This window comes from Eretmochelys imbricata, chromosome 6 (genome assembly GCF_965152235.1).
Source record: "Eretmochelys imbricata isolate rEreImb1 chromosome 6, rEreImb1.hap1, whole genome shotgun sequence".
Classification (NCBI taxonomy): domain Eukaryota; kingdom Metazoa; phylum Chordata; order Testudines; family Cheloniidae; genus Eretmochelys; species Eretmochelys imbricata.
The window spans coordinates 86,336,361-86,363,515 of NC_135577.1; the positions used below are offsets into that span (position 1 = coordinate 86,336,361).

The window sequence follows — 27,155 nt, forward strand, 5'->3', positions numbered from 1 at the left end:
ATTAAAACCTGTACTACATCCAGATAATGTTAATAAGTTCACATACAATTAGGTATAAATATTTTGCATTGTTTTTAATTGCAGAACTAGATAGTACAGATGGTGCAAAGGTTTTCAGTAAACAACCAGGAAGAATCCAAAGAGTAGCAAGAGGTTCGGGTGTTTCTACCAGAGATGTACAGGAGCTTTTGACACAGTACACAAAGTTTGCACAGATGGTGAAAAAGATGGGAGGCATCAAGGGTCTTTTCAAAGGTAAGTAAAACATCCATCTATTTGGCAATTACTCAGCTGTAGGAAAGGCATTGTGGTGGTGGTCGCTAGTGGGAATAGGGCAAAAGATGAGGGGGTTTAAAAATGTAGTTTGAGGTCTGAGGGAGAAAAGGCAATAAGTGTGGCTGCAGAAGGAAAGTGGGCTATGGCGCCTTCTGTTACTCTATGGACAGTTGAGTTATATAATGAGCCTAGAGCAGAAATTGGTATTTCTGATTTGAAGTTAGTTAATAAAGGCAAAGTACTGTTAGTGTTCATTCAATGGAAGTGGACAAGATTGAGAAATCTGATTAATGAGGATTCCCTTCGGTCCCCAAATAATAAGGAAAAAAATCTTGATTTTTTTTTCCTATAATCTTTTGTTGGTCAGAAACATCCATTTACGAAACAGTTCCCAAGTCCTGTTTATAAGCTAATTTTTGCTCTACATGATAAATTCAACCCAGCTGTGACTGCTGCATGTAGATTCAATTTAAAGGGAAATTATTTTAGAGGAGTGCACCTGGAATTGCCATTCTACTAACCCCTGGAAAATATTTTGAATAGCTTTATGTACATCTAAAATGTGTTCACTTTCATTTTATATAAAATTCTTTACTAGCTGTACTGCTGCTTATGCCAGTTATGTGACAGTTAACATGCAGTTGGCCAGAGAGATAAAGCACTCATGCCTTGTGAATTTAAGTGTGGAGTTCATGAACAGTTTCAGCCTGGCAGTAAAGATTTTCTGTTGATGAGGAGAAAACTCTCTCCGCTACAAATATACAGACTGCTGGTTTGTTTGTTTTTTCCACAAGTACTGCCAAACACACACAGATCATCAACCACTTAGCAGGTGGCAGCGTCACTTTTGATCATGGTTAACTTAAGCTGGTTTGAATCGAGCAACTAGAAGGGGGAAGCTTTTACATTATCAGTTTCCTGAGTAATGCATTTTTCTTGTCACTTTCTGTATTTAAGGAGGTGACATGTCAAAGAATGTAAATCCATCTCAAATGGCAAAACTGAACCAACAGATGGCAAAGATGATGGATCCAAGAGTTCTTCATCACATGGGTAAGTGTTACATTTTTGCAATATAAACTAGGCAATTTGCAAGGAATTATGGGGGAGCATTTGACAGCATATTTGTGTTCCTTCTCTATCTCTCCTTTTAAAACCCACCTTAAATCTAGTCTTCAGTTGCCGATTTCCTCTGACCATCTACTCCCACTCACGTACTACTTGGATTGAATATCCATCCAAACTAGACAATGAGCTCTTCTGGGCTATGCCTATTGTGTTTGTAAAGCACAGTTGAACACCTATGGTGCTGTGCATTAGTGGTGAAGTATGAGGTTTCTTTACCAAAAAGAGTTACTTCTAATTGAATTGCCAGGCTACTTACCTACCCAATTCTCACTGACTTCTCTTCTCTAGGTGGGATGGCAGGATTGCAGTCAATGATGAGACAGTTTCAACAAGGTGCTGCTGGAAACATGAAAGGCATGATGGGATTCAATAATATGTAAAGAAGCCTTAATAAAAACTGACTTGGCTGAGGACTTTTGCTGTGACTTCTGTAAAAGGATTTGATTTCTTCCTTTTTACAGTGAGAGAGGAGTGTCGATGGGGGTGAAGGAAGTGACCTTTTGAAACTTCTATTTGGGCTTCTCAAGAAGATTCTAAATTGATTTCTGGAAAACAGTTATATTTTTGCTTAGTTCCTTCCCATCAAAAGACGTTCTTAAGTTTAATAAATAAAAATCATGATGTAAAATTTTAATATGTAGAGACACTTTTTAATTGTTTGCATTAAATGGCAGCCATTATATTTGTAAACAAGCCAGATATTTGGTTAATAGTAACATAAAATGTCCCAAGAAATACGTTGTAAAATAAACTTAAATGGTTGTAAATGAAGGATGTGCTTATTTCTTTGATTTTAAAACTATCACTAGAAATGCACCTTTTTATGCGATGTAGTGTAGATGGCCACTGCTCACTGATAGCAGTACTTAAATAACAGTTACGAAAAAGATGATCAGAGGAAATATATGCCTTTGATATCCATGCATTTGAGGTGTTGAGTTGCCTGCAGACTGAAATTGGGGTGAATAGGGCTGCTCGTTAGTGTGCGTCTACCTCCTTTGCTGCGCATTCTCAGAGACTGGTTTTGGGGGGAACTGCTGCTCCTTGCCGTAGACATCCTGTGCAGGATCTCACAAGCTTGCTTCTTATCTTTCCTCCTGTTTAGTAGATATAGGAGTCTGTTGAGAGGGTTATTGAGTTTCAAGTATCTTCAGTACACTCATGACATCTAACTTTGTGTTAATCTCACCAGACTCCTAATTAAGCAGTGTATTTTGCTGTGAGCATACACTGGTGCTCTTAATCTGCACTAAATGGAATTTAAAATATTGATATTGACCATAAAGCTCTAAATGGCCAGGAACTGATGAACTAGGAGACTACCTTTCTCCCAAAACAGTAGAACCCCATTTATTTGACCCTCCATTATGCGGCTCTGTGTATTAACCGAACAACCTGCACACACAGGTCCAGAAGCGGGTGATCTCTCCGTGACCGCTAGATGGTGCTGCAGCCTTGCATTTTCCCATTCTCCAGATTATCTGATTAGATCGGATAAATGATGTTCTGCTGTGTCATACTGACACAGTGAGCAGGGGTGCTTGAGCTGGAACTCCCTTTGTATAAAAGAGAAGGAATAGCTGGCAATTGTGTGAGGATCTTTGACTTTGGAACTTAATCCTCAACCATGGTCTGAAACGGGCAGAATCTACTGACCTTCGGGCATGCTTCAAAGTTCATCTATTATCCCTGACTTCTGGAGTCATGGAAGAATTATTGAGGGGATGGGAGAGAGGCGGCAAGGACAAACTTTTCAATATCTATTTTCTTTCTATCAATTGACTGGGAAGGGGGTGTTTGTATTAATTTCAGTGGAATATATGGGCCCAACGAGTCAAAGGTGTTAATGTCACTGCCCAATGTTAAAGAGTGTTAAACAAGGCTTGGGGTTTGGTATACGGAAACATCAGCCTGCTTAATACCACTGCAAATACCTTATTAAAAAATCTTTTAAAACTTTAATTAAAGATTCTGATTTACAGGCAAAAACATGAGGCATTGAGTCCAGCATTAAGAGGCCAATGAGGATTTGTTTACATTGTACAACTGTATTGTTCTGTTTCCCGAGGTGACAAGTGTCGTTTCTCCCAAGTGTGAAATCTGTAGTAAAACGTACCTTAACCTGTTCTTGGTTTCCTCTTATTACCCTATTTACACTGGAGGTAAGTCAGTGAAAAACCATGTTGTGCTGAAACTAGGTTTCTGATTATGGAAGTATTTATAATGTAGACAGGGCCTTACAGTGAAAAGACAAAATGTTGACATTGAGCTGTGCAAGAGATTAATCAAGACTTCCTGCCAAGATTTGTAGGAAAGAATAGTATGTGAGGAAGCCGTCAATCTTATCAGCATGTGGGGAAGTGTTCGCTATACAGCAACAATGTTCATCTTTTTGTATGGTTTTGTCTAAAGTGTGACAGGCTCTTACTTACTGCTTTGAATGCTGGTGCTTGTAGTAATTGTGGCTTTACACACTCCATCTCTTCAAGTGTAGTCTGAGATATGCAGCCTAAACAGAATAGTAATAATCACCTAAATATTGTGCAAGTGTAACTAGGAATACATACAAACATAATTCCACTGCTCAGTCAATTTTCCACATCTTGTGGAGTATGTATTGTAGGAGGTGATATCAAAATTAGTTACAGCATGGGAGAATTAAATTCATAGTGGCCTTATATCATTTGTTCTTGCACATGAGACCATCTACAGCCCTTCTCACCTTTTCCCATTTTAGTGGTTTTTGTGCTTCTGTGTAACATTTGGCATTCCTCTATCTGAACCCAGGAATGCTTTTCCTTCTACAAGCTTTAACTTTTTAGCATATATTCACATCTTCAGCTTTCCTTGCTCCCCGTTGGTAGTAGGATCCTTTTTGTGTGAAGAGGTTTCTCTTACTGTCTCTCAGATCCTGGTCCTTTCCTGACATCTGTCTTGTCAAGTTGGCTTCTGAGCTAGCTCCCCCTCTGTTTTATAGCACCCACCATCTTTATCTCTGAGTATGAAATGGAAGTAGGGTTCTGTGTTGTATGTGGATCCCCTAAGTTGGTTGACTGTAATTTGGAAAGGCCCTTTATACAAAAAGAACAAAACTCTATTTCCTTTTCTCTTTTTTTTTTTTTTTTTTTTTTTTTAAGTAACAGGACCCAAATGAACTTCTGTGGATAGGGTTAATTTTTTTTAAAGTTAGGATGATATATCATAGCAAAGATCTGTTTTGGGGACATGTCAGCCAATTGTCTCCTGAGAAAAATAAAGATACTTTGGGTGGGCTCTAATCCATACCCCCAAATGCAACATGTTCAGTATACACCTAGATGCTAAGGGCTTTGAGTGGGTGATAAGAGGTTTGGGCAAAAACACATGGCAAGCCTACAGTGTAGACAAATCCAAAGAAAACTGATGCTGAGGAGTGTTGTTGACCCAGCTGACTGCAAGGCAAAGTGACAGGATGGCTTGGTTTTATACTATGGGGGGAATTCTGCATCAAAAAATTAAAAATTCTGTACACTTTTAAAATTCTGCAAAATTCTTCATATTTTATTTGTCAAAATAACAATATAATCACACCAGTTTAAATTATTTTGGTAATTTATATCAAAATACATGTCAGCAAATATGCCTGTAACAAAATAGATGATAAAGATTCAGGAAATGTGTTTTGACAGATTCCATACAAGGTATAATAATACTGAACTGAGTAATAATTCATTTAAACTACAGAACAGAACCATATTTCCCATCCCCTCAGAAGCAATGCAAAGGCTTGTGGGGGAGGGAAGTAATTGGTGGGTGTGAACTTGGAGGGTTGTTGGATATGGGTAGGAAAAGTATGGAAGGGGTTTGTTTTTCTTTTGAGGGGGAGCGATTGTAAAGGAGTTGGGGAGCTTCACCCATGCAGACCCTGGCTGATTCCTAACCTCTCCCATTCAGTCAGGGCACATCTGCTCCTGTCCACGTGTCCCTCCACCCCCACTCAGGCACCCACTCTCCCCATCCCATGTCTCTCTGCCCCCACAGCTAGTCCTCTCCCCTCATCTCCATGTGTCCCTGTACCCCCTCATGTGTATCTGTGCCCCCACTCAGGCATCTCCCTTCCCCTTGTAGCTCTGCACCCTCCGCCTATGTGGCCCTGCATCTCCCTCACCCCTGTGGCTCTACTCCCATTCAGCCCTTGCCCCGGTCTATCCTCCCCCACTAGCCCTTATGATCCCCTGTCTGGCCCCCAGCCTGTCTCCCTATATTCCCTGTCTCCTGACCTGGCCTGACAGGTGCTGTGAAGAAGCCAATGCAGGCTCTTTCTCTTCCTTATCCTAGCTAGGACTGGCCAGGAGCGGCTGCTGTGTTCTAGCACCCCAGTGCCCTCTGGTGGGCAAAAGGAACTGTAGCAACTTTTCAGCAGAAGCTATTTTCTGGGGGAAAAAAATGCATGGCCCATGAAATATGCACACATGCAGTGGTGCAGAATTCCCCCAGGAGTATTTCTATTTATAGCTTTGACCTACAGTAATGATCTTGGCATTGTCAGCATAGTTCATATTCAATGCATCAGATGTGTAGTATCTTAGTAAACTTGGCATGCAGTTCCTCAGTTGGAAACACTACATATTTTCCCTTTTCTGTCATCCCTCTGAGTGATCTTGTACAGCTGTTCCTTTGTCTAAAAATAAATAAACAAACAAACTACCTGTATCAAAACTATGGACACTTGTGTTACCATTTTACATGAGAGTAGTCCTGCAGTTGCACGGGTGCTATTTTCAAATATCTGTAAAGGTATCGAACAAGTGACTAAAGCTACCTATTCTGGTTCATTACAAACAGTGATCAAAATCAATGTAATCTATAAAATGTTGAAAAGGTAATCTGTTTTCTGTTTTAGCAACCAAAGATGATTCATATAACCATCTTCTCAACCAGAACTCTGTATGCAAGAGTTTAGATATAGAGTTGAATGCCCTTAATGAAAATGAAACATACAAAGGAGTATATTGAACAGGAACAGAGGAGCATTGTACTTCTGTACAGGCCAATCCACAGAGACAAATGATTCGTTATTTCTATTTTCAACTCAATGCACAACTGTGGCTTTCTTACACTTTTACGGTTGTCTCAAATCTCAGTTACTGCCACTAGACAGTGACAGTCAGGTCAAGACACTGGTGAAATCTTCCAGCAGCAGCATGTGTAATAGGCGTTTCCTACCCTACTGGGTATGTGAACCGGTCTTCAAATAGACATACGCATCACTGTGCACAAATTGCTAGTTCAGTCATGAAATGTAGGTGACTTCTTATCTTTTTATTTTTAATATAAGCTTTTGTTTTGAAATAAGAGTTTGTAATAATGGCATCAAGACATGAGCTGAAAAGTGATAAGTAAGTGGGCTATGAAAAGATACCTTTCCTTCTGGCAAGTGTAGTAGTTCACCGTTATAAAGAAGCTAAGACTCTTAGGCTGTTGAAGGAGGGAGCTTGTTAGAGGGGGATGGAGAGGAAGTTATCCAGTGTTGGTTTAGTTCTTAAACATGACCTGCAAATGAGAATACACTGCGTCTGACTTGTATTGACTTCTCCATGATACAGCAATTTAAAACTGGATCCTGTGAAAAAATGGATCCTGAAAAGGGAGATGTGTAGGAGACACTGCTACAGTGCTGCCTCGACAGCCAAATTAATTTGCTGGCTCCATTGTCTGCAGTTCCTCCATGCATCCTCTTGTTGGGACCATGGTCCAGAGCCATACTCATGAAACTTAGTTACCCACCAGACATGGGGAAGCTCGGTGAAAGCACTGCACCTATAGAAGTCAGTAGTAGCAACTCCTACACCCCTTCCCCATGCAGAGCCCATCGTGCCCCTCCCTGCACCCTTTCTCCTCCCCTTCTTCCTCCCTATTCTGCACCCTGCCTTATTCTGCAGAAGGAGCATTTCTATTCTTTCTATTTATAAAGAAGTCCTGATGTTTTAAAGAAGCAAAAAGACTTAAACCAATGTTTTGGTTTTGCGGTTCACCTTTCCATGGAGATTCTTGTAACTGTAGTGCATTGAAAGAACTACTAGAGAACAAGGCAGCAGCACATTAAGTTGGTGAGTAGGTAATGTACAAAACTGGTTTATCTCTTTATACTCAGCTATTGCTAGAAGCATCTTGTCTAATTTGCATAAATTAGAGCAGCAGTTCTCAAACTGTGGGTTAGGACTCCATTTTAATGGGGGCATCAGGGTTGGTTGAGATTTGCTGAAGCCCAACCCCCACTGCCTGGAGCTGAAGCCTGAGGGCAATGAAGTTTGAGAACTCCTGGGTTAGTTAAAATACATAACTTTATATTTCGACTGAATTCAAACTGATAGCCAGGACAGCTGAGAGTTTGCAAATAATGGACACCCTGAGAAAATTTGAGTCAGTAATGCCTAGTGACCTAAAAGTAGGCACCTCCCAAAAATAAACACTTGGAGATAAGTCATCTAGAATTTCAGGAGCATGGCCTCAAGATTCTGGCTAAGGGCAGGCAGCTGGAGGTTGTCAAGAATTTTATTTTAAAAGTAACTTTTGCAGACTTTTATTTCTTGCTAACTCTAGAACCTCTGTTAATATGACCAAGGTATGTGTTTTGTACATTTCTCTTATATTTTTATTAGAGAAGCGAAAGTCCATTAAAGGGGCTAGAGCGACAGGCTTGGCAAGTCCAGTTCTTGAAGTGCTGGTCCCTGTGTGTATTCTATGGTAGGTATCCATGTGCTCCAGGCACCTTAGATTGGAGAACTCTTGCAAGCAGTGTCCATTGGTCTGCACCTGTGCCTTTACTCTCCCTGTGCTCTGCTCAGAGGATATAAGGGGTAGTGTAGACCAACTACTTCTCCAGTTCTTTGTTACCACTGCATGGCCTGTGTTGGAATCTCCAGCGTCCAGAGCTTCTCCTTTCTTTTCAGCTTAATCCTCGTCTCCAAACCTATAAATATTTCAAAGTTTTATATAATTTTAGATCATTAGTGTAGATAGCGTTAATAGTCTTATTAGGATAACTAGTGAATAGTTGAATCTGTAATCCAGGGGGAAACTTCCCACCTCCCTGGTACAGGAATTAGCTTGTGCCCAGAATACCAGGCTTTGAAAACTCTCTCCCATCCCCAGTCTTTCTTAGTCAGCCTTTAGTCTCAGAGAAATGCATATCTCCACTGAGTACAGTATCTGTTGCCTTTTCCCCCCAGCCACAGCTGACAGACACAAGAACTCCAGCTTAAAAAGTACCTTCTGGAGAAAGCTGAGGCTTCAGTCAGACTCAGGCTGGGAGGACCTCCCTGTACATTGGCCAGAGTCATTGAGGAGCACGCTTCCTAACAGAATGTCTGATGCAGAAGCGGGAAAGGGCAAAGCCAGAGACTCTTCTTTGTGGTTTCCTCCTGAGGATGAGGGATACTTTCATAAGCACAAGAGCAGATCCCTGTTTAAGTCCACTTTGAAGAGGATAAATCCCTCCCTGAGCCTATCCAAGTTGGGTGAGTCTTGCACCCAAGTTCTAAAGACTTGGAAAGTCCTAAGCCTCAGGAGTATGGTAAGAAGGTGCACAGGAGCAAGGCTCTCCTGATACCCCAGGCAGCATTACTGCCCATGCAACCATCCAGGTCAAGGGTCCAAGAACCACCAATAAATGACAAAGAGCACTAGACGGGAGACTCATATTGACAGTACTGCAATGACTCCAAATGGATCTGCCAGTCAAGAGTCTTCCCACATCAACTCTGATGGGACAGGCAGACAAGGCCTTGTGTGCACCACTCTGGAGGATACACCACTCTGGAGGACATAATTGTTCTCTCAGATCTGCAATCTCCCCTGTTGCTGGGGCCAATCCTTACAAGGGAGATTTTGACCCCACCCCCCCATCAGGAGACAAACTGTGGAAAAAGAAGTCTAGCCCCCATACTGTCTACTAGCCATGACTTTCCTTCAAGGGAACTGACAGCACCACCAGCTGAGCTGGATCTCACCTGCTTGTCATTGGGGAAAGCAGCTGTACTGGAGGAACCACCATCACCTCCACCAAGGGAATTTAGTCCAGATAAGAGATTGAGAACTTCCTGGAACCGGCCTTATCCACCCAAACCAGGAAATGCAGGATCTGTGCGATTTAATAGAGTGTCATATCACCCCCCCGTCCAAGACAACGACCAATACTTCCTCCTGAAGTCAGAAGAAAAGGGGAATGAGCCAGTTCCGCTGGTACCAATGAATCTCTCCTCATCTCCAGATGAGGTGGCTGCTCCACGTCACCATCTCCTTTGGATGACCACAAAATTCCAGAACCTGCTACAGAGGGTGGTGGAAGAGCTCCAAATTTCCTTTTGGAGGTCCAGGACACATGGTATAAGCTCTTGGACATCAGATCCAGCTAGATAGCACTTCCAGTGAATGAAGCCATACTAGAAGTAGCAAGGGCTTCCTGGCATACACCGGCAACATGAGCCCCTATCCCCAAGAGGGCTGACAAGTGTTACTTCATCTTGGCAAAAGGAGTAGAGTTTTTATTTACCCACCCTACACAAAACTCCCTGGTTGTTCAGGCTGCCACTGTCATGTACTTCTGTACCAGATATGGACTGGTCACAGAGATTCTTCACACACAGCAGATGTGTTCATCATACCATCCTTTAATGCTCTGCCAGGTATGGCAGACAGTCATTTAAATAAGATATGTTATACAGTGCCACCTTGTGGCAGAACAGTATAATACAGTTTAGCATTCCATTATAGCCACAGAAAAATACAGGCAGCAGCACCCAAGAACCATCCCCACTGATAAAGAGGCCAAATGTCTGGACCTTCTGGGGAGGAAGATATTTACATTTACTAGCCTCCAGTTTAGAATAGCAGACTATCAAAAGCTGTTGATATGATTAAATATGTTAAATATGATTTTTTAAATTATTCAAAGCTCCTAGATTTCAAAGACAAATTACCACAGCAGGACAGGGCTCAGTTTCAGGGCCTTATTGATGAAGGCAAGCTGGTGGCCAGAACTTCATTACAGGCTGTGGTCAATGCCACCAATACAGCATCAAGATCAATGGCAACTGCCATTGAGATGGGCTGGGACTCATGGCTATACTCTTTACAGTGTTCCAGACGTCACTGGGAAACTAGAGAGTACTTGCCCTTAGAGACCAGTCTTAAACAAAAAGACAGATAAGTCTTTGCACTCACTAAAAGACCCTAGGGCAATCTTCCACTCCCTGGTGTGTGTGTGTGTGTATATATATATATATATATATATATATATATATATATATGTAGACACACACCGGCCCTGAAGAGTAAATGCCATAAGCAAACCAATGCCTGTGACTCAGCCATTTTACAATCCGTGCTGTTACGAAGCACCTCGCAAATGACAGAAGATGCAAAGAACATGATACCCACCTCCTTCCACTTCAATAACATTAACCAGACTGTCTAAAAGATACTTTTGATGAGATGCTTGGGAGTTGCAAACCAATATTGATGCCATTGCCACCTCATCCTCAGGTCTCCTGTCATGGCCACCTAGCACTTTTTTCCTACAACTGGAAGGCAATAACAATGGACAAGTGGGTGCTGGATATCATCCATTCCAACTATACCATAGAGTTTCTCCCCCCTTTCCCTCCAAAACTTCCTTTCCTGGTCCTCTTCAGGAATCACTCTCAGGAGGTGATCCTCCTTCAAGAAATAGAACTCTCTCCTCCAGTGGGAAGCAGGAGCAAATACCTCTAACACCAGGGAAAAGGGGTTTATTCAATATATTTTCTAGTTCCCAAGAAGGAGGGAGGATAGAGACCCATTCTCAACCCGCAACAACTCAATATGTTTATTTGCAAACAAAAATTCTGCTTTGTTACACTGGCATTGATAAAACCAACTCTGGAAAAGGACACATGGTTCACAGCTCTTGATATGAAAGATACATACTTTCCACATCATTCACCCTTTCCACAGAAGACTTCTCATGTTTGTGGTGGCTTTCAACCACTATTAATACGGGGCACTCCCATTCCGTCTAGCAACACAACCCAAGGTCTTCACTAAAGTGTTTTCAGTAACAGCAGCACAGCTCAGAAGGGGCAGCTCCATCATCTTCCCATATTTAGATGACTGGCTTCTCACAGGCAGGGCATGCCTAGAAATCCTGACATGCTGCATCTCCCAATATCCCTGGGAATCTGTGTAAACATAGAACAGTCTACCCTGATTCCAATGTAGACTACAGAATTAATAGGAGCAACTTTAGACTCAGTCAGGGTGAGGACTTCTCTCCCTATGCACAATTATATTGCTTAATATTTTCAGATTCTTATTAATTGTATGTTTTTAGTATGTTAGAAAATAGTGAATGATATATTGTTTATTTACAAAAAATAACTTTTTAGTCATGATTTGTATCAAGTTACATTAGGATGGTAAGTGAAATTTAATTAAACACACAAAACAGAATATAAACTTTATTTTTATTAAACAAAAGAAGCCCTTTAAACAGTACATGACCAGTTATGTCATACTTAAAAAGCTCGACCTCAAAATTTAGAAGTTTTTCCCCCGATTCTTCCTTTATATAGAAAAACAGCCTTTAATTCAAAGTTTTTGGTAGAGGCCCATGGATTCAGCATATTTATTTTTTATTTAACTGTGATAAGAGATAAGTTTATAATAAGTTTAGCCCTTAACATATTTTCTATTAATTCAGATTTAATTTTAAACAGATATTTTTAAAAGAAAAATTTATAATTTAAATAGAAACATTAAAAAAAATCCAAAAAAAATCTGATTTTTAATTTTTTTTAAATTGTTTTTATCTACCGTGTAATCCTCCTCTGTGGCTTGCAAGCTTGGTTTTGAACAATATCTACACAAAGCAAACACAGCATGAACACCGTAGTGACAATTCCCATCAAAGTGTGAGTCTCAACTGACTTGCTGGAAAGCTCCAGGACAAGTGTGTGTCGGTATTCCTTTGCTATCCCTGATAAGATAATTATAGACACCTCCCTATTAGGCTGTGGGGCTCATGCAGCCCAGAGCTCTTAGATGCCACAGGAAACTAGAATGCATATAAATCTTCTGGAACGCAGAGCAGTCTAAGAAGCCTGCTGCAAAGCATTCTTACCATTCATCCAATTTCATTATAATCCTCTTAATATTGGACAATAAGACAACCGTATTCTACATAAACAAGCAGGAAGGAGTAAGATCCATGTCCCTGTGAATAGAAGCAGTCAACTTGTGGAATTGGTGCATCAGGAACCACATCATCCTATCAGCAGGGTACTTTCCAGGTATTTCATTGTCAATCATGAATGGGAGTTATACTGTTCTGTGGTAAACAGCATCTTCACGGAGTCGGGAACTCCCACTTTGTATCTGTTCACCTCCCAGGAGAACAGGAGAAGCAACACATATTGCTCCATAGGAGCCCAAGGCTGGTACTCCAGAGACAATGCTCTCCTACTCCCTTGAACAAACCACTTGAACTATGCCTTTCCTTCTGTTCCACTGCTACCTTGGGTTCTTTGGAAAATGCGACAGGACAGAGCACAAGTCATCCTCAAATGTCCCATGCAGTTCTGGTTACCAAGTCTCCTAGGAATATCAACCCATCAGCATTCAGCTCTTCCTGAATCTCTTGACTCAAGAGAACAGCAAGGTCAGTCATCTCACCTGGATGCTCTTCATCTCACTGCTTGGTATTTGGATGGGTGTCAAACCTAAAACATTCAGGCTCCAAAGCTGTACAACCCATTCTCACTAATAGCAGAAAGGACTCCACCCAAAAATGTTATCTAGCCAACTGGAAGAGTTTCTCTCTCGGGGCCCAGCAGAATCACGTGTCTCCAGAAACAGCAAGTATTCTCACTATCTTGGATTACCTCTTTAACTTCAAGATGATGGATCTTTCCCTTAGCTTGCTACAGGTTCACCTGATGGCAAACAACAAGTCACCCACCAATGGACTGATACTCTGACTTGACTCACCCAGTAATGTCTAGGTTGTTAAAAGAAGGGATAGGTGAACTTGGTGCCCTAATGGCAGACCCACCATACACAATATTCCATAAAGACACTTTCACTAATACTACACTCAAAACTGACCCATAAGTAGTTTTGGAATTTCACATAAATCAGATTATCAACTTACCTGTGTTGTTCCCAAAGCTCCATGCTTCCAGCAAGGAGAAGAGGCTTCATTCCCTCAATGTGAGGACAGCATTGGCATTTTACCTGCAAAGGACAAAACAGATGAGAGAATGCAGTTGTGGAATGAATCTGAAAACAAACAATTTCCTCACAAAGAATTTCTAAATGAATCTCTGGTCATATCCTGCTTTATCGGTTGGCACATCTGCCCCCTGACCAACTATATAGGGTAAGGGGTCTGTAGCGAGGCGAAGACTCACCGGTGCGGCGCCTCCTGCTGGTCATCCAAGGAATTAGCTCTCCAGCAACAGAGCGTCTCCTCCTGGCTGGTGTCTCGCCTGCCACTGGCCCCTTACACCAGTATGTCATTCTGCTCCAGCAGTAGCCTCTCACTCTGTGGGGGTCCCCTCCCAGGGGAACCCCCAATCCTCTAAACCCACCTTGCCTCAGTGGCTACTGCCAGTCGTTATCTAGCCCCCACTCACTGGGGCAAACTGCAGTCTGTAAAGGCCACTCATCACTGGCAAGGAGGTTAGGGCCTGCTGCCTTTGTCTAACCCCAGGCTGCCCCTCCGCAGCCCCAGTACGTTTCCTAGGCCTTCACCAAGGCCTGTGGCCTGGGAGTTTACCAGGCTGGAACACCCCGTGCCCGTGCCCGTGCCCTTGCCCTCCTCCTCTCAGGTAGCTAGCCCTTCCCACTTCAGAGCTAGAGCAAGATTCCTTCAGCTCCTGGTCCACAGCCTCTTTTATCCAGGCCAGCTGTGGCCTGATTAAGCCAGCCACACCTGTGGCCAGCTATTCACTCAGCTGCTTTTCCCAGCTGCATATCCCCTGTTCTGCAGAAATGGGGCAGCTGTCCCACTACAGGTCACTCTATGAAAGCACAAGCATCCTCAGTAGCATCACTTCACAAGGCATCTTTGCTTGATATTTGCAAGGCAGCAACATGGAGTTCCATCCACACATCTACAAGACATTAGGTCTTGGGCCAAGCCTTCTCTATTGATGCATCCTTTTGGACAGCAGTTCTATTAGCAGTCATACCACCTACATCCTTGCAAACTCCTCCTCTCTGAAGTGCTGCTCATTAGTCACCCACAGTGGAATACACATAGGGACCAGCACTTGAAGAAGAAAGAGAATTTACTTACCATCTTGTAACTGGAGTTCTTCAAGATGTGTGGCCCATATCTGTATTCCACTACCTGCCCTCATTCTTCTCTGCTTTGGATCATGTCTGGATTCACCGTAGAGTAGGACCTTGAGAAGCGGTTGGTCTGCACTGTCCATTATGCCCTCAGAGTAGAGAATGAGGAGAGCATACGAACAGTGGAACACAGATAGGGACCAGACATCTTGAACAACCATTATAATTGGGTAAACTTCCCTTTTTCACTCTCTTCACAAATGGGTAGAGTACAGGCAGCTCTTACATGAGCTTTGATCTCAAAGGATGAAAGAGTAACTCAGTTTCCATGGCATTCATTTTTTAGCCTTTTTGCTGAGATTGCCAACACAGGAAGCAGTTGTAATGGTGGACAGACACCTGTTCATTAGCAACTGCATAATTAATTCATGTAGGCAACAAAACAGCTATTAAAGGGCATGGGTGCATGCAAGCATTTGGAGGATGTTGAATTCTTTATTTCCTAATAGCTGCCTTTCTACTCTTCATTGGGACTTTCAATACACTGCTAAATTAAAACACACTAACCTCCTGTGTTAGTGGGCACATTGGTGGAAGGCCAGGCAAAATGCTACTGTAAAGGGCTATGGTTATAGTACTGGCAGGGGGCAGCAAGCTGGCTGCTGACACCATCTGCTGAGCATAGCCAGGGTTTAAATTCTCAGAGATCATTTCCCAGAGGCTCCCCCACGCTCCCTTGTTCGGGGCTCCTGGCTTCAGCTGTGGGGCGGGGGGTGGGTCTCGGGGCTTTAGCACTGCGGGGAGGGGGAGGGGGTGATGCTGGGTCTCAGGGCTTCAGCCCCGTGGGGGGCAGTGGGGCTCCTGCAGGTTTGAAAATATTTACCGGAGCTCCACTCCAGACAGCTCCAGCTGAATTTAAGCTCTGAGCATAGCTAATGCTTTTCTGAATGCATCTGATGAAGTGAGCCGTAGCTCATGAAAGCTTATGCTCAAATAACTTTGTTAGTCTCTAATGTGCCACAAGTCCTCCTTTTATTTTTGTGGATACAGACTAACACAACTGCTACTCTGAAACCTGTCATAATGCTTTTTTGTTAGCACTGACCTAAGTAGGATTTAAACTGGCAACGTAGAGGTGAAGTCATTTTTATTTTCCTATATAGGGCTCATCATAGCGTTTCTGTTCAGTTTTAAACTACACTACTTTATCTGAACAAAAACACTAGGGATTTTTATACTTTTGTTATCTGAAAGTCGAGGGAGCACTTAACAGTTGCTATAAATATAATAATTTGGGGTTTTCTTTCTTTCCCGAATTCAGTTTTACTCTCCTAGTTCACTAGAAGTGGGTTCTGTGGAATAATACATCTTTAAAAAGGAGATAACAGCTCTTTTTAGAATTCACAACCAATCATTATGACCTAAATGGATCTCCGTTGTTGAATGCTCTACAATCCTATCCATTACTGACAGCAGAAATGCAGTCTTCCACCTAAGGTTATAGATACTGAAGAAAATTGTCAAGATTCTATCTCCTGCACCATTTCAAGCTGTTTGTTCCATTTTTATTTATTTGTTTACTCTTACAATGTACCCTTCTACAAAGCTTATGTAGGTTCGTACTACGTTTGGGGTCCTTGCCACATGTAATGAAGATCACTGTCTCTAAATATAGACAACACAGCCCTTGTACTCTTCTCCCATGCCCACACATGAATTCTGTACAGTATGTGTGTGTGTAGGGAGTCAAAGTTCTCCTCCAGCCTCTCTTGCCTTTGTAGTAGTGGTGGTTGCAGCAGCTGTGCTCTTCCTTAAACCATCCTGTCTCAGTTACAGGGCTAGCTACACCTCAGTTGCTTTCCTGGTCTCTTTACATGCTGCCCCTCAGGTGTCAGGCTTTGTGCCTTTACCAGTCCTGGGGTAGAATTCCATAATTCTCCCTCTCCTAGACTGGGCAGTGGGCTACAGTATTCTGTGTATCAACAGTGCTTACCCAGTATCTCCATCTGAGCCCTGGTCTACACTACGGGGTTGGGTCAAATTTAGCCACGTTAGGTCGATTTTAAAATGAATGCGTCTACACAACCAACCTAAAGGGCTCTTAAAATCGACTTCTGTACTCCTCCCCGGTGAGCGGAGTAGTGCTAAAATCGACCTTGCTGAGTCGAATTTGAGGTAGTGCAGACGCAATTCGAGGGTATTGGCCTCTGGGAGCTATCCCAGAGTGCTCCAATGTGACCACTCTGGACAGCACTTTGAACTCCAATGCACTAGCCAGGTACACAGGAAAAGCCCCGGGAAATTTTAAATTTCATTTCTTGTTTGGTCAGCGTGGCGAGCTCAGCAGCACAAGTGACCATGCAGTCCCCTCAGCGTCGCAAACAAGCTCCAGCATGGTTCGAAAGGGAGACACTGGAGCTGATTGCTGTATGGGGAGAAGCATCTGTGCAGGCCAAACTCCGATCAAAAAGAAGAAATGTGAATATATTTGCCAAAATCGCACAGGGCATGATGGAGAGAGGCTACAACAGGGACACACAGCAATGCCATGTAAAAGTTAAGGAACACAGGCAAGCCTACCAAAAGACAAAGGAGGCAAACGGTCACTCTGGGTCAGAGCCCCATACATGCCGCTTCTATGATCAGCTGCATGGCATTCTAGGGGGGGACCCTACCACCCCACCACTGTCCATGGACACCTGCAAGGGGGGAGTCTCACCCAACAGGAAGGAGGATTTTGTGGATGAGAAAGAGGAGGAGGAGGAGGAGAATGCACAGCAGGCAACCGGTGAATCCATTCTCCCCAGCAGCCAGGACCTTTCTATCACCCTGGAGCCAATACCCTCCCAAGACGGGATCCCTGACTCTGAAGCCGGAGAAGGCAGCTCTGGTGAGTGCACATTTGTAACTACAGTTCAGGGTTTAACAGCAATAGTGTTTAATGTTTGATTTGCCCTGAAGAATTGGGATGCATTTGCGGCCAGTACAGCCACTGGAAAAGTCTGTTAACGTGTCTGGGGATGGAGCGGGAATCCTCCAGGGACATCTCCATGAAGCTCTCCTGGAGACACTCTGAAAGCCTTTGCAGAAGGTTTCTGGGGAGGGCTGCCTTATTTCGTCCTCCACAGTAGGACACTTTACCGCGCCAAGCCAGTAGCAAGTAGTCTGGAATCATTCCAGCACAAAGCATGGCAGCGAATGGTCCTGGGTTTTGGTTGTATTCAAGCAACATTCGGTCTTTATCTTTCTGTGTTAGCCTCAGGAGAGCGATATCATTCATGGTCACCTGGTTGAAATAGGGGAATTTTTGTAAGGGAACAGTAAAAAGACCCCATTCATGCTGGGTTGTTTGCGCTTGGCTAAAAGGGATCATCCCAGAGAATAGCCACGCAGTGGGGTGCAGACAGGTTTGTGCTGCACATCCACCTGAAAACTGCAGCCTCTCCTTTTAAATGTGAAACCCAAATGGCATTGTTTGCTATGGGAAAGGATGGTGCTGCAGTTTGAAACCATTCCCACATGGTATGAAGGTGTAAGAAGCCAACCCTGTGTACCAAAAGGCTTACTGTGGCTGCCTGGAAACTGAATTCTGTTGCCCAGCTGTGTGTGATGCGTCTCCATACTGGCAGGTGCTCAATATAAAAGGCAAAATGTGACCTTGTACCTAAAGCACATGTGCTGTCTGCTGTGAATTGCTTGATTCACTGTGAAAGAGTCTCCCTTCTGTTCTCAGAAATGTATTGTCTTAAATTTTACTCTCCCTTTTTATCGCCCCCCAGGTGCAAATGTTTCTATGCTCCCCCTATCATCTCCGTCCCTGAGGTTATCGCAGATTAGAAGGCAAAAAAAACGCACTCGCGATGACATGTTTTCCAAGCTCATGAAGTTGTCCTGCACTGATGGGGCACAGCTTAATGCATGGAGGCATTCAGTGGCAGAGGCCAGGAAAGCATTAAGTGAGCACGAAGAGCAGAGGCAGGAGGCGATGCTGAGGCTAATGGGGGAGCAAACGGACATGATGAGGCGTCGGTTGGAACTGCAGGAAAGCCAACAAGAGCACAGACCCCCGCTGCATCCATTGTATAACTGCCTGCCTGCCTCCCCAAGTTCCATATCCTCCTCACCCAGACTCCCAAGAACGTGGGGGGGGGGGAGGCGGCTCCGGCCACTCCACTCCAGAGGATGGCCCAAGCAACAGAATTCAGAGTAGCAGCCCGTGACAGTCTGTATCCGCAAAAAAACAGGAGTACTTGTGGCACCTTAGAGACTTACAAATTTATTACAGCATAAGCTTTCGTGGGCTACCGCTCACTTCATCGGATGCATAGAATGGAACATAAAGTAAGAAGATATATGTATACATACAGAGAAGGTGGAAGTTGCCATACAAACTGTGAGAAGCTAATTAGTTAAGATGAGCTATTATGAGCAGGAGAAAAAAACTTTTGTAGTGATAATCAAGATGGCCCATTTAGACAGTTGACAAGCAGGTGTGAGGATACTTAACATGGGGAAATAGATTCAATATGTGTAATGACCCAGCCACTCCCAGTCTCTATTTAAACCCAAGTTAATGGTATCTAGTTGGCAAATTAATTCAAGCTCAGCTGTTTCTCGTTGGAGTCTGTTTTTGAAGCTTTTCTGTTGCAAAATTGCCACCTTTAAATCTTTTACTGAGTGGCCAGAGAGGTTGAAGTGTTCTCCTACTGGTTTTTGAATGTTATGATTCCTGATGTCAGATTTGTGTCCATTTATTCTTTTGCATAGAGACTGTCTGGTTTGGCCAATGTACGTGGCAGAGGGGCATTGCTGGCACATGATGGCATATATTACATTGATAGATGTGCAGGTGAACGAGCCCCTGATGGCGTGGCTAATGTGATTAGGTCCAATGATGGTGTCACTTGAAGAAATATGTGGACAGAGTTGGCATCGGGCTTTGTTGCAAGCATAGGTTCCTGGGTTAGTGTTTTTGTTGTGTGGTGTGTGGTTGCTGGGGAGTATTTGCTTCAGGTTGGGGGGCTGTCTGTAAGTGAGGTCTGGTCTGTCTCCCAAGATCTGTGAGAGTGAGGGATCATTTTTCAGGATAGGTTGTAAATCTGTGATGATGCGCTGGAGAGGTTTTAGTTGGGGGCTGAAGGTGACAGCTAGTGGCGTTTTGTTATTTTCTTTGTTATGCTTGTCCTGTAGTAGGTGACTTCTGGGCAGAGGTGAAAGTAAGCTGGTACGCCCCTGTATGGCGTACCGGTAAGAGCCGGTGCGCCGTACCAGGACCGGCTTTCCGAGAGGGCAACTTAAAGCCCTGGGGTAGCAGCAGTGGGAGCCCCGGGGCCCTTTAAATCCCCAGTGTAGCCCAGCCACCACTACCCCAGGGCTCGGGCAGCAGGGCTCAGGCGGGGATTTAAAGGGCTCGGGGATTTAAGGGCCTGCCTCTTCCGGTTGAGGCCATGCCCCCTGCTCAGGACTCCGGCGTACCGGTAAGTCCTCTAACTTACTTTCACCCCTGCTTCTGGGTATTCTTCTGGCTCTGTCAATCTGTTTTTTCACTTCAGCAGGTGGGTATTGTAGTTTTAAGAATACTTGATAGAGATCTTGTAGGTGTCTGTCTCTGTCTGAGGGATTGGAGCAAATGCGGTTGTATCGTAGAGCTTGGCTGTAGACAATGGATCTTGTGGTGTGTCTTGGATGGAAGCTGGAGGCATGCAGGTAAGTATAACGGTCAGTAGGTTTCCGGTATAGGGTGGTTATGTGACCATCGCTTATTAGCACTGTAGTGTCCAGGAAGTGGATCTTGTAGTTTTTCCCACACTACAAGAAGGATGTGGATAAACTGGTAAGAGTCCAGCGAAGAGCAACAAAAATGATTAAGGGTCTGGAACACATGACTTATGAGGAGAGGCTGAGGGAACTGGGATTGTTTAGTCTGCAGAAGAGAAGAATGAGGGGGGATTTGATAGCTGCTTTCAACTACCTGAGAGGTGGTTCCAGAGAGGATGGTTCTAGACTATTCTCAGTGGTGGAAGAGGACAGGACAAGGAGTAATGGTCTCAAGTTGCAGTGGGGGAGGTTTAGGTTGGATATTAGGAAAAACTTTTTCACTAGGAGGGTGGTGAAACACTGGAATGCATTGCCTAGGGAGGTGGTGGAATCTCCTTCCTTAGAAGTTTTTAAGGTCAGACTGGACAAAGCCCTGGCTGGGATGATTTAATTGGGGATTGGTCCTGCTTTTGAGCAGGGGGTTGGACTAGATGACCTCCTGAGGTCCCTTCCAACCCTGATATTCTATGATTCTCTTGTGTGGACTGGTCCAGGCTGAGGTTGATGGTGGGATGGAAATTGTTGAAATCATGGTGGAATTCCTCAAGGGCTTCTTTTCCATGGGTCCAGATGATGAAGATGTCATCAATGTAGCGCAAGTAGAGCAGGGGCATTAGGGGACGAGAGCTGAGGAAGCGTTGTTCTAAGTCAGCCATAAAAATGTTGGCATACTGTGGGGCCATGGGGGTACCCATAGCAGTGCCGCTGATTTGAAGGTATACATTGTCCCCAAATGTGAAACAGTGATGGGTGAGGACAAAGTCACAAAGTTCAGCCACCAGGTTTGCTGTGACATTATCGGGGATACAGTTCCTGACGGCTTGTAGTCCATCTTTGTGTGGAATGTTGGGGTAGAGGGCTTCTACATCCATAGTGGCCAGGATGGTGTTTTCAGGAAGATCACCGATGGATTGTAGTTTCCTCAGGAAGTCAGTGGTGTCTCGAAGATAGCTGGGAGTGCTGGTAGCGTAAGGCGTGATGAGGGAGTCTACATAGCCAGACAATCCTGCTGTCAGGGTGCCAATGCCAGAGATGATGGGGTGTCCAGGATTTCCAGGTTTATGGAACTTGGGTAGCAGATAGAATACTCCTGATCGGAGATCTAGGGGTGTTTCTGTGCGGATTTGTTCTTGTGCTATTTTTTTATTCAAAATGTCTTTCAGGGCAGACCCGGGGTAACCCCTGGGGATCTGTCTTAGTTTAGTGTCTCTGGCCCTGTGAGAATTCGAATAGCAAAAAGATGAAAGATTTTCTTGTGACCTATTTTATCTTTTACATTTAGTCAATGAGATTACTTTCAGTCAATGAGATGAACTCACATTGCACATAGCATTTCCAAGATGCGATAGGGCCATTCACCAATCCTTTGTCTTGTGATGTTCCTTAATAGCCTGTTTAATTTTGATAGGCCTCCTTAATGAGCGGAGGGGAGGATTTCCTTGCTTGGGTTCACAAGTTCAGAGCAAACATTTTAAAAGTTATAAAGCAAAACATACATGTTTCCTTATAGTACGGAATACAGACATTACAAGTGAGATTAATGCATGCAGCAACTTACAATCATTTCATAGAGACTAAACACTAAATAAAGTCTTATTAGACTAATAACTATTTGGAACAAAATTAACAAACAGCTGAGCTGGTTTGGTTTCCAGCTATGAGTCTGTGTCACAGGGTCCCGGGCGCAACCTGGACTGTGGGATCACTGAGGCCCCCAAACCCACCAACCTGGCTGCCTGTCACAATGTGATGCTGATGTCAAGCTACAAGCTTCTGAAAGGTAGGGACACATTCGACTGAGTTACATGAATGATCTCCCAGATGCTCATGAACCATCAATAGAGAAGCTCCAGCCAATTTCCCCCAGTGCACAGTTTTGCACCCCAGAACTGTATCGTCTTACATTGCTCAAGGTTCCCTTGGGCAGTGCAAGTTCATTACACAATTTGCCACTCCCTCAGTGTGGAATGGACATACACTAGCCTTCATAATCTGAGCTGAGATTTCCCAAGCACTTCTAACAAAACATGCTGTTTTAGGTAAAATATAAAACAGATTTATTAACTACAGAAAGACAGATTTTAAGTGATTATAAGTGGTAGGCACAGAGATCAAAGTTGGTTACTTAAGAAATAAAAATAAATCAGCAGTCTAAATTTTACAGACTAAGCAGGATTTGAATCAAGCAGTGTCTCACCTTGACAGACGATGCAAGCAGGTTAAGGTTCCTCAATACACAGGCTAAGACTACCTTCCAGCCTGGGACCAAGCTTCCCCAGTTCGAAGTCTTTGTCTTTCCAAAAAGAACGAGGAGTACTTGTGGCACCTTAGAGACTAACAAATTTATTTGGGCATAAGCTTTCGTGGGCTAAAACCCGCGTCATCAGATGCATCCAGGTGTTGATATGGGGGAGAGGCCAAGTGATGATGTCACTGTCTCTCTTTTTATTCCTTCTTCCAGCTGCTAGAAAAATCCTTGCTGTGATGTGGGGGTCAGTCAGTCTCCATTGGTCAAGCAGTACATACCTTCTTTAAGGAGCCTCTCGGATAGTGGTTTCTTTTTTTGATTGGCCATCAACACTGTCTGGCCCTCCTTTGTTGTAACTGAAAGGCTGGCTGTGGGTGTTTCCCAACCTCACAACATATTTCAGTAGCACATATAGCAATACTTCATAACTTCACATACAACACTACATACAATGCAACAGGATATTAATGTTCAACAGATCAAGACTTTTAAAACGATGCCTCACAAGGCATAGTTTGTACAAAACATATCATAATCATATCACAGTGGCAAAAATGGAGGTTCCAGGGTGTTTCTTTGAAGTACCGAGTGTCAACAGTCTGTCAGTGCTCAGCTGATGCCTACAGACTTGACAAGAGATGGCACCAGGTTTACTAGTGTCACGGGGGTTCTGGTCTCTCTGAGTGGAAGTGCGTACAGTAGATGCTCATTAGTAGCAACAGACCTGTGCCCTTTTGCTATGTTGCACTCTACATTTTAAACATATGCTCTGTTCTGCATTTGTAGTCTGCTACCATATTGTATCAAGAACTCAAAGTATCGAGTTTTATTTTTATGTTTTAAGAACAATCAGACATCAACTATGACAACAAACAAAACCTCTTGCTCTTATTTGTAAACATTTTTGTACTTGTGCTTAACTATAATACTTCGTATGCACTGTAAGTTGCCCTGGATAAGGGTACCTGCTAAGCAAATAAATAACAATACTGTAATAACCTAAATTAATTATTCCATATCAAAGGGTATTCTATTTATACAGTGAATATGTATCAGCTGTGGGAGGTGGGTGGCGGTGGCGGGTCTGGCTGTGAAGGTGGGTGGTAGTGACTTCAAGTGGTCCAGCTGTGAGTGTGGGTTGCCTGGCTATGGGGGTGGGTTTCTGGCAGCAGAGGTCCTGGCTGTGGGGTCTGGCTGTTGGGATGGCAGCTGGGGGGGATGGTGGTGGTGGTGCATCTATGGGGGGTGAGTCTCTGGAGGTGGTGGTGGGCTTGGCTGTGAGGGTGGGTGGCCTGGCTATGGGGGTGGGTCTCTGGCGGCGCGGGTTCCGGCTATGGGGGGGAGGGTGTGACCTCTAGAGGTGGGGCGGGCTTGGCTATGGGGTGGGTCTCTGGGGGCGGGGGGGCTGACTGTGAGTGTGGTGGTGCGGGGCTTGGCTGTGAGGGTGGGTGGCCTGGCTATGGGGGTGGGTCTCTGGCGGCGCGGGTTCCGGCTATGGGGGGGAGGGTGTGACCTCTAGAGGTGGGGCGGGCTTGGCTATGGGGTGGGTCTCTGGGGGTGGGGGGGCTGACTGTGAGGGTGGGTGGCCTGGCTATGGGGGTGGGTCTCTGGCGGCGCGGGTTCCGGCTATGGGGGGGAGGGTGTGGCCTCTAGAGGCGGGGCGGGCTTGGCTGTGAGGGTGGGTCTCTGCTTGGCAGCAGGGGTCCCGCCTACGGGGGCCGGTCTCTGGTGCCGGCGAGGGGGATGCTGACTGAGGGGAGGGGTCTCTGGCAGTGGGGGAGCCTGGCTCTGGGGGTGGGTCTCTGGCGGCGGGGCGAGGGTCCTGGGTTGAGTGATCTCTGGCGCGCGGGGAGGCCCGGCTATGGGGGGGGGGGGGTCCTGCGTTCGGGGGATCCCTGGCGCGCGGCGCCCTGGCTGTGCAGCCAGGCCATATCCGGGGTTGCAGGGACGGACGCTGTTCCGCACCCCGCCGCAGGAGGTGCCAGGCCCAGCCGGTTGCTTGGCAACGGCCTCTCTCCCCGCCCTTGCGCTCCGGGGGTGCGTGCGGCGGGCGGGGCCGCTCGTGACCTCACTTCCCAGGGCCGGGCGGACTCCGCGCGCTGGCGGTGGTATGGAGCAGGGTCTCTCCGCTATCACCCTGTACTGCGCCTCCCCAGCCGGGACCGCATCCCCCGTTGCCCCCGGCGCTATGGAACAGGAGCAGGTGAGACCGGCTTCCCCAGGAGCTTAGGCACCGGCTGAGCCCTCATTCCCCGCCCCGCACAAGGGAGGGGCTGGCCGGGCCGGGCTGGGCCCGGCCACCTAACACCACCCCTGGGGGGACTGGCCGGACCCTGTTCTCTGTTCTTCCGAGGGCCAGTGAGGCAGCTGCTGCCCGCCACAGAGGCTGCCCGGCCCCTAGGGGAGCAAAGGCGGGTGGCGTGGGTCCGTAGCCACAGCCAGGGGTCTGGGAGTCAGGACTCCTGGGTTCTTTTTCCAGCGCTTCCTGTGTGTGGTCCTCAGCAAATCACCTTTCCACGGCTCCATGGCCCGCCTGTGCCACCACAGGGTAGTGATTCCCTGCCCCGCAGGGCTGGCGTGGGAGCGGAGGTCGTCAATGTTTGTAAAGTGCTTGGAGAGTCTTGGATAGAAGATGCTACATAACTGCACATTTTTTGTTTATTTTGATGGTAATAAAATAATAGCCTCCCAAGCCCTAGACGTTACTTGCCTCTTCCTGTGGCTTAACACAGTTGTCAAATATATATAGACACAACATTGTTTTACTTTGTAATGTATAGCTTGAAGATCCTTTCCTATGGCTTTTCCTCCCACCTTTAGAAAATTGGACCTCTTCCATAAATGATTGCTTCAATAACTTCATGATTGATTTGAAATATGGCTGTCCACTCTTGTCAAGGCTTATTTGAAACCCTACAGGGGATGGCTCTGTAGAGTTTAATAGGTGATGGCAAGTGGTTCCTCGCAAGTGGTTGGTAGGGTTGGATTGTGGGCAAAATATGTCTCTTGGATTTTGATTTAAGTGTGAGAAGCTCAGTATTTCTCCTAGCTTACATTTTGTTTTCTTGCTTGCCAAAGCAGTGCAACCATTTACTACAATGCATGTCATGCTTTTGCTTCCTTCCCCTCCCCCCCCCCCCAAAAAAAAATAGAACTTTAATTCGTTTTCACTCCATTTAGGTTGTGAACAAAGACTTTTTTCTGGCAAAACTAGCTAAACAGTGTAACTGGGTGGGGGTATGCAAGTGAAGTCAATGTAGTTTTTGGCTTTGGTATAATAATGACTGGCTGGTGGGATAGTGTTATCTTGTCAATTTTTTTTTAATCTCTTACAACAGGGGGCAGCAGCATTGTGGAGGTGGTGGCCCCAAGTGATACCTGATTCACAGGCCTTATCTTGCAAGCCCTCCAACATAGAATTCCCAGTGAATTCATTAAGAGTTCTGCACATGGAAGATTTTGCAGAATCCAGGCTCATGAGTAGCACTGGGGAAATTGGAAGCTTACTAGGTCTTCACCTGTCTCAGGTTTTATACTAGAATATTAATTGCTTCATTTTGTTCAGAGGGGACAGTGCTCCCTTTTTTTAAACACTTCAGACATCTGCACTGGCCCAGATTTCTTGTGTTTCACTCAGTAAATAACGCCTGTTACAAATGAGTTTGATAAATTTTAAATTAAGACAGGTTTCAGCTTTCAGCAAGCTGTGGTGCTAACTTGGCAAGTGTATTGAGATATAGCCATCTTACATATAAAGGACATTACTTCTTAAAAATAGTCATTAACCCGACAAATTTCCTTACCTCTGCTACTAGTAAAATCTGAGATGACCAAAAGTGAACATTTACGCCCCCCCAAAGAAACCTAATATGCTCTTTTACTACTCCATGCTTTGTTTACTTTTTGCATTTCAGAGTTTCACTTTTATAGCCAGCCACTAGCTGTTTTCAGTTCTTGTGTTTTGATGGTTGCTGCCCTCAGTAGAAAACTTATTAAATTCAGTTGAAATGTTAAAAAAGATGCAAACCTCCCCCCAAAAACCCAACAACAAAAGAAAATAGGATCAATAAAGGCATTAGAAGGTAGTGTGTATGGAAATATTTCTCACTAAAGCCTGCCAACTTTTTCAGTGTTCCTTTAAGCTTCCTGATCTTTGTTTCGCTCTCATTTTAGATCTTTTGTCCTATACTGAGGCTTGTGTAGGTTGACAAGTTTTACCTGAAACAAAGTAAGGACATTCTTTGGTACAGAATTTTTGAGGACTTCTGATCTGAACAAGTGATGAGGCTGATGGATTGAAAAGATTTGATGCACAGCCCTGGTTTACATATTACTTTTTTCTGTTGGCATTTTTCTTTAAATGTGTGAATTG

The 27,155-nt window shown here is 44.6% G+C and overlaps 1 protein-coding gene across 4 annotated transcripts in view; it reads left to right on the plus strand.

The window, feature by feature from the left end:
- Nucleotides 1–27,155, plus strand: part of LOC144265952 (signal recognition particle subunit SRP54) — a 77,117-nt gene that overhangs the window by 22,895 nt on the left and 27,067 nt on the right. For 2 of the 4 annotated variants that reach the window (XM_077819046.1, XM_077819047.1), the window contains exons 14-16: nucleotides 85–255; nucleotides 1,234–1,329; nucleotides 1,693–2,175. In XM_077819046.1, coding sequence (XP_077675172.1) covers nucleotides 85–255; nucleotides 1,234–1,329; nucleotides 1,693–1,784 — 359 coding nt within the window. In that variant the 3' untranslated portion in view covers nucleotides 1,785–2,175. Of the gene's footprint in view, nucleotides 1–84; nucleotides 256–1,233; nucleotides 1,330–1,692; nucleotides 2,176–24,873; nucleotides 24,987–27,155 lie in introns of those variants that run through there. The other 2 variants (XM_077819049.1, XM_077819048.1) reach the window with 2 other exon arrangements.